This window comes from Geotrypetes seraphini, chromosome 18 (genome assembly GCF_902459505.1).
Source record: "Geotrypetes seraphini chromosome 18, aGeoSer1.1, whole genome shotgun sequence".
Classification (NCBI taxonomy): domain Eukaryota; kingdom Metazoa; phylum Chordata; class Amphibia; order Gymnophiona; family Dermophiidae; genus Geotrypetes; species Geotrypetes seraphini.
The window spans coordinates 26,821,879-26,834,677 of NC_047101.1; the positions used below are offsets into that span (position 1 = coordinate 26,821,879).

The 12,799-nt window shown below is 45.5% G+C and overlaps 1 protein-coding gene across 19 annotated transcripts in view; it reads right to left on the bottom strand.

Annotated features, from left to right (window-relative positions):
- The window catches only part of RUFY1 (RUN and FYVE domain containing 1), a 278,993-nt gene that overhangs the window by 213,243 nt on the left and 52,951 nt on the right, over positions 1-12,799 (bottom strand). For all 19 annotated transcript variants that reach the window (XR_004537446.1, XR_004537447.1, XR_004537444.1 and 16 more), the window contains one exon: positions 1,666-1,767. Coding sequence is in view for 14 of the 19 variants with exons in the window: in XM_033926870.1 (XP_033782761.1) it covers positions 1,666-1,767 (102 nt within the window). In the remaining 5 variants the exon portion in view is untranslated. The remainder of the gene's footprint in view (positions 1-1,665; positions 1,768-12,799) is intronic.

Genomic DNA, 12,799 nt, shown 5'->3' on the forward strand with positions numbered 1-12,799 from the left:
TCTCTCCTTTTTCTCCCTTCCCTCCTCCCTCTATCCAACATTAACTCTCTTCCCATCCCTTTCCCTCCCCCCCTCCCAGCAACATCTCTCCTTCTTCTCCCTTCCCTCCTCTCTCTATCCAACATTAACTATCTTCCCATCCCTTTCCCTCCTCCCCTTCCAGCAGCATCTCTCCTTCTTCTCCCTTCCCTCCTCCTTCTATCCAACATTAACTCTCTTCTCTTCCCATCCCTTTCCCTCCTCCCATCCCAGCAGCATCTCTCCTTCTAACTCTCTCCAAGTCCAGTAACAGCTCTCCCTTTATCCAGCAGCTTCCCTGCCTCCTACAGTGGCTGTCTCCCCTTCCAGCATCTCTCAGTACTTGCCTACAGGAAGTTGCCGGTAAATCACTGCCCTGGCAAGTAGGAGAGCTGGTGGGAGGGGAGGAAGTCACTGTGAAGGCTCCCCACCATCTCCCTCCACCTGCACCTGTATCTGCAGCTCTCTCCATTCTACTTGTAACTTCCCTGCGGCCCTCTTCAGCAACTCGGCAGGGGCGGTGATCAAGACAGGCTGCCAACATCGGGACCTTCACTCTCTGAGTCCCGCCTATTTTGTTTCAACTTCCTGTTTCCGAACAGGCGAGACTCAGAGAGGGAAGGCCCCGACGTCGGCAGCCTATCTTAATCGCCTGAGGCTGGGAGGAACATTAATGAGCAGAAACCGCAGTCAGCAGGAAATTTAACTGCCGACTTGATCTCACCGGCCCTGCGCGGACCGGCAGAAATTTTCTGCGGACCGACACCGGTCCGCAAACCGGCGGTTGAAGAACTGTGGTCTATAGGACACTACCACTCTTCCTGCTGGATACTCCCTCACAGTGTCAGAGCCACCTTATCATATGTAGTTCCTCCCTTGGGGAAGTGACATGGGAAGAAGGAGTCATGGAAGCCGTTATCAGTAAGTATAACAGACAGAGCCAGAGCTGCATTAAAGAAGCCCAGGGAAGGAGAAAGAAATAGCCCCAGTATATTCCTTGACTACAACTTCTAGACAATCTGCTTGGCTGAGGTAAGTCAACTTCTTAATACTGACTACATGTCAGCCCTGCTCTGAGGTCTAGCTAGGACCAGCCCTTTCAACCTGATTTGAGAAAGACTTTTGCAGGCTGTGTTTGAGGCATGGCAGTCACAAGCCACAGGCCTATCTCAGGATTTTTGCTTATTAAACAAAGAGACTGTTTCTTATATGCCAAGCCCTGTGAAGAAACAGGATTTTGTTTGGGGGGGGGGGGCGTGTGGTTGAGTTAATAAAGAGTTTTCCTTTAGTACTTGTGATCATGGCTGGCTGTGTGTGTGCATGCCCAAACCCCGCTCACATGGGACAGGCACATGGGATCTCTTAGGGAGAGAGGAGATAGCGGATGCTATGGACCATTTGGCCTTTATCTGTCATCATGTTGCTATGTTTCAAATAGCTTATGGATTTTTCTTTTAGGAAATTATCCAACCTCATTTTTTTAAATCTTTTTTTTTTAGGCAACACAAAATAAAGCTTTATGCTTCTGAGCTATGAGAGCAAATCTGTCCCAGAACTACTAGATGTCAGCCATTGTTGTGCCCGCTTGACAGAAAACTGCCAGTTTGAGCAATATGTTTGGCAAAACAAACCGTAACATCTTAATACCTTAAGAGATCTTTGTGATTCAAAAGAACTTTCAGATAATCGGCCAGTCTTTTCTGCATGAGTGCAAGACGAAGCCAAGCTCTTCCTCTTCCAACTGGTGTCCTAGAATGAAAAAAGAAATTTGACAAGAATTTGAAAAAAGAAAACCTCATCTACACATAATACATTTGTCTACAGTATTTGATTAAAAATACAGGTCTTGCTATCCAAAGTGAGCTATGCATTTGCCAGCACACAGTGCCTTCCTCAGGAGTTTGGTTTCACTGTAGCAATGATCTATGCGAGTGGTTTTCGCCAGGGATTCTCCTATTTGTTTGATGCTGCTGAGGAAGGCACTGTATGCCAAAACACAGACCATGTTGGGTCCTTTTTCATCATACAAAAATCCAAATCTAGAGTGGAGCTATATATGCAGTGGTAAGACCCATACAGTGCCAGAGATAAACTGGAGTATTCAGTTCAGTGACCTGATACTTCACAATCAGGCCACAGTGAACTATAAGCATTTGCAGCCAATATCATATCACTTAAGCCCCAGAAAAATCTCAATGTGAATTACATTAGTGAAAAAACCCCCAAAATAATGCACGTTTTAGTGAATATTTAACGAATGCTGTAAGGGTCCGTTGCAAAATAAAATTTCAGCAATTCGTGACCAATGGTTATGAATCAAATCACACTTGTCTTGAATATAAGATTCCTGTAAGTGTTCTGAAAGACACTCCTAATATCCAGGTATCAACCACCCTCTCCATGAAAAAGAATCATCTCGCAATCTCAATTAATGCCCTCTACCTTCACCATTTTCCCTTCTCGAGTATACCTATTCAGGTTTTTCAGTCTCTTCCCGTATGTCTGGACCACTCCAAGTTTTTTACACCCTTAGCAGTCACATGTAAGCCAGAAAGTTGAGCAGGGAATATTGAATTATTTAATAGTTTTAAACAATGTCTTCTTGGGGTGAATGTTGGGTAGTATATTAAAGGAGATTTTTTTTGCAAGCAATCCAGTTCCATCGTTAGTGCTAGCAGCTAAAGTAACCAATATCATTGCATGAAACTGGAAGGAAGTCAAAACTGGGACACTGGATGGGTGTCTGATAAAAATGCAGCACAAATAAGAGGACTAGATAGTACCCACAGATGGAATATGATACTGCTGAATAATCCAGTCGGCACTAATAGTAGTAGGCGTTCTCACTAAGTAGGAATTGTATCATCATATTAAGCGATGGAGGTACAGTGGTGCCTCACACAACGAACTTAATTCGTTCCAGGAGCAAGTTTGTTATGCGAAAAGTTCGTTATGTGAAACGCGTTTTCCCATAACAATACATGTTAAAAAAAATTATTCATTCTGCAGCATAAAATATGCTAAGATGACATAAAAAAAGATAAATTTGTCAAAATGGTGAAAATGGTGGTCTTGCTGAGGCCAAACTCTTTGACGAGGTCACACTGTTTTACCCCACATTCACTCCTTCTAATTATTTCCCGTTTCATTTCAACAGAAATCACCTTCCTGCTTTTTTTAGAAGCCATGATATATAAAAAATATTGAGTTTATCTTAAAAGGACGACTGCCGTGATACGTGCGTGATTTAATTCGTAATGAAGAACGATTGCCGCGATACGTGCTTAAGTTAAGCGCAGTGACTAACAACTGCCTGCAGTGCCTGCGCGGAAGGATGCAATACATCGGCAGCGATCGTGGAAGCTCGGGCGACTTCGTTGTGTGAAACGAAGTTCGTTGTATGAATCATGAAATGAAGTTCGTTGTGTGCAGCGTTCGCTGTGCGAGGCGTTCTTTATGCGAGGCACCACTGTATAAGGAAAGTATGTGTGTGGGGGGGGGGGGGGGAAGTAAGAACACTCCTCATTTGTCCCAGAAATTTTAATCTTCCTATTTTAATATACATGCTATGCTTTTCTATTAAGCACAGTTATTTACCGTGTTATCAGGGACAGCAGGCATGTACAAGTGCCTTCCTGCCTGATGCCAGCTTGCGAGGTCATCATTCTATGTCCAAGTGAAGAGGCCAACCAGGACAATATCTGCCTGCTGTCCCCAGATAAAGCACAGTTACTTACCGTAACAGGTGTTATCTAGGGACAGCAGGCAGCTATTCTCACATATAGGTGACGTCATCAACGGAGCCCGGATGCAGAAGCCTCGCAAGCATACTTGCTTGTAGAAACTAGAAGTTTCGAGTCGACTGCACTGCGCATGCGCGAGTGCCTTCCCGCCCAGCGTAGGGCGTGTCTCCTCAGTTCAGATAGCTAGCAGAGAAGCCAGCCAGGGGGGGTTGTGAGAATAGCTGCCTGCTGTCCCTGGATAACACCTGTTACGGTAAGTAACTTTGCTCTATCCCAGGACAAGCAGGCAGGTATTCTCACATATGGGTGACCTCCAAGCTAACCAGAATGGGATGGTGGGAGTGCTGGCAATTTTAGGAGAATAAATTTTGTAATACTGTTTGGCCAAACTGACCATCCCGTCTGGAGAAAACATCCAGACGATAGTGAGAAGTGAAAGTATGAACCGAGGACCAAGTAGCAGCCTTGCAAATTTCCTCAATAGGTGTAGAACTGAGGAAAGCTATAGAAGCTGCCATGGCACACACTTTATGGGCTGTGACTCTACTGTGTAGGGGTAATCCAGTCTGGGCATAGCAGAATGAGATATAAGCAGCCATCCAGTTGGAAATGGTATGCCTAGAGATCGGATATCCCAACTTGTTTGGATCGGAGACAAAAAGTTGAGGAGCAGTTCTGTGTGGTTTGGTGTGTTCCAAATAGAAGGCCAAAGCACGTTTACAATCCAGAGTATGAAGAGTTGATTCTTCAGGATGAGAATGAGGCTTTGGAAAGAACACTGGAAGAACAATGGATTGGATGAGATGAAATTCTGAAACCACTTTAGGGAAGAATTTAGGATGAGTACGGAGGACCACCTTGTCATGATGGAAGACAGTGAAAGGTGGATCAGCAACTAAAGCTTGTAGTTCACTGACTCTTTGAGCAGAAGTGAGGGCAATGAGAAACACCACTTTCCAAGTGAGATACTTCAGATGAGCCGTAGACATTGGTTCAAATGGAGGCTTCATCAATTGAGCAAGAACAACATTGAGGTCCCAAACCACAGGAGGCGGTTTGAGAGGAGGTTTGACATTGAAAAGTCCTTTCATGAATCTGGAAACCACCGGATGAGCAGAGAGAGGTTTCCCTTCAATAGGCTGATGGAAAGCCGCAATTGCACTGAGATGGACTCGGATCGATGTAGATTTGAGGTCCAAAGTGGATAACTGCAAAAGGTAATCCAAAACAGAAGATAAGGAGGAATGTCCATTTTTGGTGATAGCATTGTCTAGTGGTAGGTTTCCTAGAAGCCTCTAAAATATCTCTGACAGGTTGAGAAAACTGAAGAGGAGTCATGTTGAGAGGTACCAAGCTGTCAGGTGTAGAGACTGCAGGTTAGGATGAAGAAGAGATCCCTGACTCTGTGTAAGCAGAGATGGAAAAACTGGTAGAAGGTATGGCTCCCTGCTGCTGAGTTGAAGTAGAAGGGAGTACCAAGGTTGTCTCGGCCACCGAGGAGCAATCAGAATCATGGTGGCATGATCGTTCTTCAACTTGACCAGAGTCTTGAGAATGAGAAGGAATGCATACAGGAAGAGATTTGTCCATTCAAGAAGAAAAGCTTCTGCCTAGAGGCGATGAGGAGAATATATCCTGGAGCAGAACTGAGGCAATTTGTGATTGTGGGGAGCTGCAAAGAGATCTGAGACATTCCCCACTGTTAAAAATGTGATGAACAGGCGAGGAATGGAGTGTCCATTCGTGAGGTTGTAGAAGATGACTCAAGTTGTCGTCCAAGCAATTTTTCGCCGCTTGAGGGTGACAGCTTTGAGGAGGGTGTTGTAGCAGACTGCCTAGTCCCAAACTTTCAGAGCTTCTTGACAAAGGGAGGAAGATCCCATCCCTCCCCGTTTGTTGACATAATACATGGCGACTTGGTTGTCCGCCTGAATGAGGACTATCTGGTCGTGAAGATGTTGAAAAGCGGTGAGAGCCTTGAAAATCACTCTGAGTCCAACAGATTGATGTGACATTGACGATCCGTACTGGTCCAGTGGCCTTGTGTACAGAGACCATCAAGATGAGCGCCCCAAGCATAGGTCGAAGAATCTGTCGTGAGGACCTTCTGATGAGGGGGGCGTTTGAAAAAGCAAGCCTCTGGAGAGATTGGAAGAGAGCATCCACCAACGGAGAAACTGCTTCAATGCAGGAGTGACTGTTATGTGTCGAGAAAGTGGATCACAAACCTGTGCCCACTGAGATGCACTATCCTGTGCCCACTGAGATGCCAGAAAAGATAGTATTACCTATACAATAGGTAATACCATCTTTTCTGAGGGATTCTGAGGAAGGACAGAGATGGTCATAAAGGAGGAGGAGTAGCTCTCTATGTAAAGATCAATATCCAAGCGACCGAAATGCAAGGGACCTGGGGAGAGGAAGAAGCGATATGGATTGCTCTGAAAAGAGAAGATGGAACTTCTATCTACGTGGGTGTAGTCTACAGACCTCCGACTCAATCGCAGCAAATTGATAAGGATCTGATTGTGGATATCCAAAAGTTTGGAAGGAAAGAGGAGGTTCTGCTGTTGGGAGATTTCAACCTGCCGGATGCGGACTGGAATGTTCCGTCTGCGGAATCGGAAAGAAGTAGGGAGATTGTGGATGCCTTTCAAGAGGCTCTGCTCAGACAAATGGTGACGGAACCCACAAGGGAAAAAGCGATATTGGATCTGGTCCTTACAAATGGAGAGAGTATCTCTAATGTTCGAGTGGGTGCTCACCTGGGTAGTAGCGATCATCAAACGGTTTGGTTTCATATAACGGCTAAAGTGGAGAGCGGCCGCACGATACTTAAAGTCCTAGATTTCAAACGTACGGACTTTAATGCAATGGGAAAGTACCTGAAGAAAGAGCTGTTAGGATGGGAGGACATAAGAGAAGTGGAAAGACAGTGGTCTAAGCTGAAAGGAGCGATAAAAATGGCTACGGACCTTTATGTGAAGAAAATCAATAAAAACAAGAGAAAAAGGAAGCCGATATGGTTCTCCAACCTAGTGGCTGAGAAAATAAAGGCGAAAGAGTTGGCGTTCATGAAATATAAAAAAACCCAAGAAGAGGAGAGCAGAAAGGACTACAGGGTGAAACTGAAAGAAGCCAAGAGAGAGATACGTTTGGCGAAGGCACAGGCGGAAGAACAAATGGCTAAAAATGTAAAAAAGGGAGATAAAAATTTTTTCAGATATATTAGTGAAAGGAGGAAGATAAAAAATGGAATTGCTAGGCTGAAAGATGCTGGGAACAAATATGTGGAGAGTGATGAGGAGAAAGCAAATATGCTAAACAAATACTTCTGTTCTGTGTTCACAGAAGAAAATCCTAGAGAAGGACCGAGATTGTCTGGCAAAGTTACACGAGAAAATGGAGTAGATTCTGCGCCGTTCACGGAGGAGGGTGTTTATGAGCAACTTGAAAAACTGAAGGTGGACAAAGCGATGGGACCAGACGGGATCCATCCCAGGATACTAAGGGAGCTCAGAGAGGTTCTGGCAAGTCCTATTAAAGACTTGTTCAACAAATCTCTGGAGACGGGAGTGATTCCTGGGGATTGGAGGAGAGCGGATGTGGTCCCTATTCATAAAAGTGGTCACAGGGATGAAGCAGGAAACTACAGGCCGTTGAGCCTCACTTCAGTTGTTGGAAAAATAATGGAAGTGTTGCTGAAAGAAAGGATAGTGTATTTCCTTGAATCTAATGGGTTACAGGATCCGAGGCAACATGGCTTTACAAAAAGTAAATCGTGCCAAACGAACCTGATTGAATTTTTTGATTGGGTGACCAGAGAGCTGGATCGAGGACATATGCTAGATGTAATTTACTTGGATTTCAGCAAAGCCTTTGATACAGTTCCTCATAAGAGGCTGTTGAACAAACTTGAAGGGCTGAAGTTAGGACCCAAAGTGGTGAACTGGGTCAGAAACTGGCTGTCGGACAGACGCCAGAGGGTGGTGGTTAATGGAAGTCGCTCGAAGGAAGGAAAGGTGATTAGTGGAGTCCCACAGGGTTCGGTGCTGGGGCCAATCCTGTTCAATATGTATGTAAGTGACATTGCTGAAGGGTTAGAAGGAAAAGTGTGCCTTTTTGCAGATGATACCAAGATTTGTAACAGAGTAGACACCGAAGAGGGAGTGGAAAATATGAAAAAGGATCTGCAAAAGTTAGAGGAATGGTCTAATGCCTGGCAACTAAAATTCAATGCAAAGAAATGCAGAGTAATGCATTTGGGGATTAATAATAGGAAGGAACCGTATATGCTGGGAGGAGAGAAGCTGATATGCACGGATGGGGAGAGGGACCTTGGGGTGATAGTGTCCGAAGATCTAAAGGCGAAAAAACAGTGTGACAAGGCAGTGGCTGCTGCCAGAAGGATTCTGGGCTGTATAAAGAGAGGCGTAGTCAGTAGAAGGAAGAAGGTGTTGATGCCCCAGTACAGGTCATTGGTGAGGCCCCACTTGGAGTATTGTGTTCAGTTTTGGAGACCGTATCTGGCGAAAGACGTAAGAAGACTTGAGGCGGTCCAGAGGAGGGCGACGAAAATGATAGGAGGCTTGCGCCAGAAGATGTATGAGGAGAGACTGGAAGCCCTGAATATGTATACCCTAGAGGAAAGGAGAGACAGGGGAGATATGATTCAGACGTTCAAATACTTAAAGGGTATTAACGTAGAACAAAATCTTTTCCAGAGAAAGGAAAATGGTAAAACCAGAGGACATAATTTGAGGTTGAGGGGTGGTAGATTCAGGGGCAATGTTAGGAAATTCTACTTTACGGAGAGGGTGGTGGATGCCTGGAATGCGCTCCCGAGAGAGGTGGTGGAGAGTAAAACTGTGACTGAGTTCAAAGAAGCGTGGGATGAACACAGAAGATTTAGAATCAGAAAATAATATTAAAGATTGAACTAGGCCAGTTACTGGGCAGACTTGTACGGTCTGTGTCTGTGCATGGCCGTTTGGAGGAGGATGGGCAGGGGAGGGCTTCAATGGCTGGGAGGGTGTAGATGGGCTGGAGTAAGTCTTAACAGAGATTTCGGCAGTTGGAACCCAAGCACAGTACCGGGTAAAGCTTTGGATTCTCGCCCAGAAATAGCTAAGAAGAAAAAAAATAAAAAATAAAAATAATTTAAATTGAATCAGATTGGGCAGACTGGATGGACCATTCGGGTCTTTATCTGCCGTCATCTACTATGTTACTATGTAAGTCTGGCAAAAGGAGTCACGTCTACTGTGGAGGCCATGTGACCTAGGAATACCATCATGTGTCTCGCTGAGATGGAAGAGCGGGAAGACACTGTATGACAGAGTTGAAGGCGAGCTTCCAGACGTTGTTGCGGAAGGAATGCTCTGAGTTGGATAGTATCCAGAACAGCTCCAATGAATTGTAGATTCTGTGAGGGTTGAAGTTGGGATTTGGGAAAATTGATTTCGAATCGCAAACTTTGTAGGAACCACGTAGTCCGTTATGTCACTACAATAACTCCCTGAGATGTTGAATCTTTGATGAGCCAGTCGTCTAGGTAGGGAAATACCTGAAGACCATAGTTCCTTAGAGCTGCTGCTACCACTACCAGGCATTTGGTGAACACTATGGGGGAGGAAGCGAGGCCAAAGAGCAGCACTCTGTATTGATAATGCAGATTACCCACCCGAAATCTGAGATATTGACGGGAGGCTGGATGAATGGGAATATGAGACTGTAGGCCTCCTTGAGATCCAGAGAGCATAACCAGTCGTTCTGATCTAGAAGGGGATAAAGGGATGCCAGGGACAACATTCAAAATTTTTCTTTGACTAAAAATGTATTGAGAGCCCTGAGATCCAAAATGGGTCACAGATCGCCCATCTTCTTCGAAACAAGGAAGTAACGGGAGTAAAAACCCCTGTTCTTCTGTTCCAAAGGAACTGGTTCGATGGCATGGAGACGAAGCAGAGCTTGAGCTTCCTGAAGAAGAAGGGCGGTCTGGGATGGACTGGAAGGATACTCTCTTGGAGGAAGATCTGATGGAACCTGAGTGAAATGAAGAGAGTATCCTTCCCTGATGATAAACAGCACCCAGAGGTCAGATGTAATTGTCGTCCATCGGTGGTAAAAATGATGGAGACGACCTCCTATAGGGGGAAGAGAAGTCAGAGACAGAACGGTGGAGGTTATGCTCTGTTTTAAACAGTCAAAAAGCTTGGGTAGCCTTAGGTGCAGCAGAAGGTTGAGATTTTTGTTGCTTTTGAAGCTGCTGTTTCTTAGGAGGAGGGCGAGTATAAGGAGCCATCCTCGGAGCAAAATGCCTCTGATAAAGGGAGGAAGGAGTGTAGGCTTGGCAGAAGCTGGCTTTGGCTTAGGTCTGACAATAGAAGCAAAGGATTTTTCATGCTCAGACAATTTCTTGGTGGCTGCCTCAAAAGATTCATCGAAGAGGTCATTTCCTGCACAAGGAATATTAGCCAAGCAGTCCTGAAAATTAGGATCCATGTCAATAGTATGAAGCCAAGTAAGGTGACACATTGCTATAGAGCAAGCAGCAGCCCGGGCAGACAACTCAAAGGCATCATAAGAAGACTGAAGTAGATGTAATCTGAGTTGTGATAGAGAAGCAATGATTTCCTGAAATTCAAAGTGCTTTTGAGTGTCTAAATAAGTAAGAAATTTAGGCAAAAGAGCAATAAGGAACTCAAAATAAGTGACAAAATAGAAATTATAATTATGGACTTTAGAGGACATCATGGCATTTTGATACATGCGACGTCCAAATTTGTCCATAGTTTTCCCTTCTCTTCCAGGAGGAACAGTAGCATAAACCTTGGAAGTATGGGATCTTTTCAAGGAAGACTCCACAAGTAGGGATTGGTGAGATAACTGTGAATTCTCAAATCCTTTACAATGGAGAGTTTTATATCTGGAGTCTAATTTGCCTGGAACAGCTGGAATTGCATAAGGAGTCTCCAGGCATCTGGTAAAAGTTTGAAACAAAAGCTTAAGTGACTCTGCTGGAGGTTGAGGAAGATGCATGACTTCGAGATACTCCTTAGAGTATTTGGAACCAGCATCCAATTGAAGGTCCAAATCCACAGCCATCTGACGAAGAAAAGAGGCGAAAGATAGCTGATCCGGTAATGCCTTGCCTCGAGAAGGACTCGAGGTCGTCAAGGCAACCTGGGTCGAAGATGAAGCTTCGGCTGGAAAAAAGGCATCAAAAAAATAAGGAGACTCGGACAAAGCAAGCGAAACCGCCGAGTCTTTGAGGTATGGAAGTGGAGACCTTGAACGAGGAGTCTGTGGTCTAGTAGAAGTAGGTGTAAACTAAGGCTTAGCTGAAGAAAGACGCTCCTTAGAAGAAGAACTATGCACGAATACAGGATGTCTGGGGCGGTACTTGGAGAGACCTCCCAGGAACGAGACTTGGGAGTTCTGATCGACAAGTCGATGAAGCCGTCTATTCAATGTGCAGCGGCAGCAAAAAGGGCGCACAGAATGCTAGGAATTATTAAGAAGGGGATCACGAACAGATCAGAGGTTATCATGCTACTGTACTGGGCCATGGTGCGCCCTCATCTGGAGTACTGCGTCCAGCACTGGTCGCCATACATGAAGAAGGACATGGTACTACTCAAAAGGGTCCAGAGAAGAGCGACTAAAATGGTTAAGGGGCTGGAGGAGTTGTCGTACAGTGAGAGATTAGAGAAACTGGGCCTCTTCTTCCTTGAAAAGAGGAGACAGAGAGGACATGATCGAAACATTCAAAATACTGAAGGGAATAGACTTAGCAGATAAAGACAGATTGCTCACCCTCTTCAAGGTAGGGAGAACGAGAGTGCACTCTCTAAAGTTGAAAGGGGATAGATTCCGTGTCGAAGGCCGCCGATAAGTCTAATGGTCCAGCATTTCTCCCACTCTTCTCTCATTCCCAGGCATCGCTCCATTCTACTCTTAGATCCAACATCTCCTTCTCCCCCTCAACCACCCCTATTGTTCAACACCTCTCTCTCTCGCCATTGCACCCCTCTCCGTGCAGCATTCTCATTCTTCCTCTCTTCCACTGCCACATTCAACATTTCTATTTCTTTCCCACTGTCCCCCATCTCTCTCTCTCCCCCCTGTCTTGTGCTGTCAGATCTCTATATCCATATCCATACACCATCTTTCCCTTTTTCCCTTCCATGTGCATTTCACCCTCTCCCCCTACCATGTATGTCTCCCTCTCCTCCAGCAGCATCTTTCCTTCTTCCTCTCCCTGTACTCTTTACACCATGAATGATACAATAGGTAATACCATCTTTTCTGTATTTTATGCTGAAAATATATCATATCTATAATAATAAAACGCTAAGCGCGCATGTGCACTCTCACTGCGTGCTTCCCTGATCCCTGTTCTGTCACGCTGTGCAGGCAAGAGTGCGCATGCGTGCTTACTACATCACCAGGACTCCAGGATGCGCGGAGCGGCGGCTGCCGGGAGGAGGGCTTCGAGGCAAGGCGGCTGTCAGCAGAGGGCAGACGCCGGGCCAGGACGAAGAGCAGCTGCATTGCTGGAACCTCCTCGCACAATCCCTCAGCCTGCTCTTTCAGCTATTCGGTGCTTCGGTTCACAATGCATCTGAAAGATACACTAGATGGCGTTTGTCCTCCACATTCAATCAGGAATGTCTTATCCCCCCAAGCACTAGATGGCGTTTTGTCCATGAGCAGGAAAGGAAAAGAAGTGAAGAGAAGAGAAAGCTCTGGGGGCAAATCAGTTGCTGGCGCTGCTGAGTCTGATACAGGTGAGGTGGATTTCTCTTCCAGGTCCTGTGACTTCCCTTTTAAGTGGCTTATTTACTCTGCTGTTCGTGCTCCAGCTCTTCTCAGGGTTCCCAACTTTGTTCCGCCCTCCCCCCCCCCCAATCAGACAAGAAAAAAAAGCCATTTAGTTGGCTCTCAAACTGTGCAGGTGCTGAAGAAAGCCGGCAAAGAAGCGACCCTGGAAGGTAGGTCTGAGAGAGAGAGAGAAAAAAAAAGGTGACAGGTAG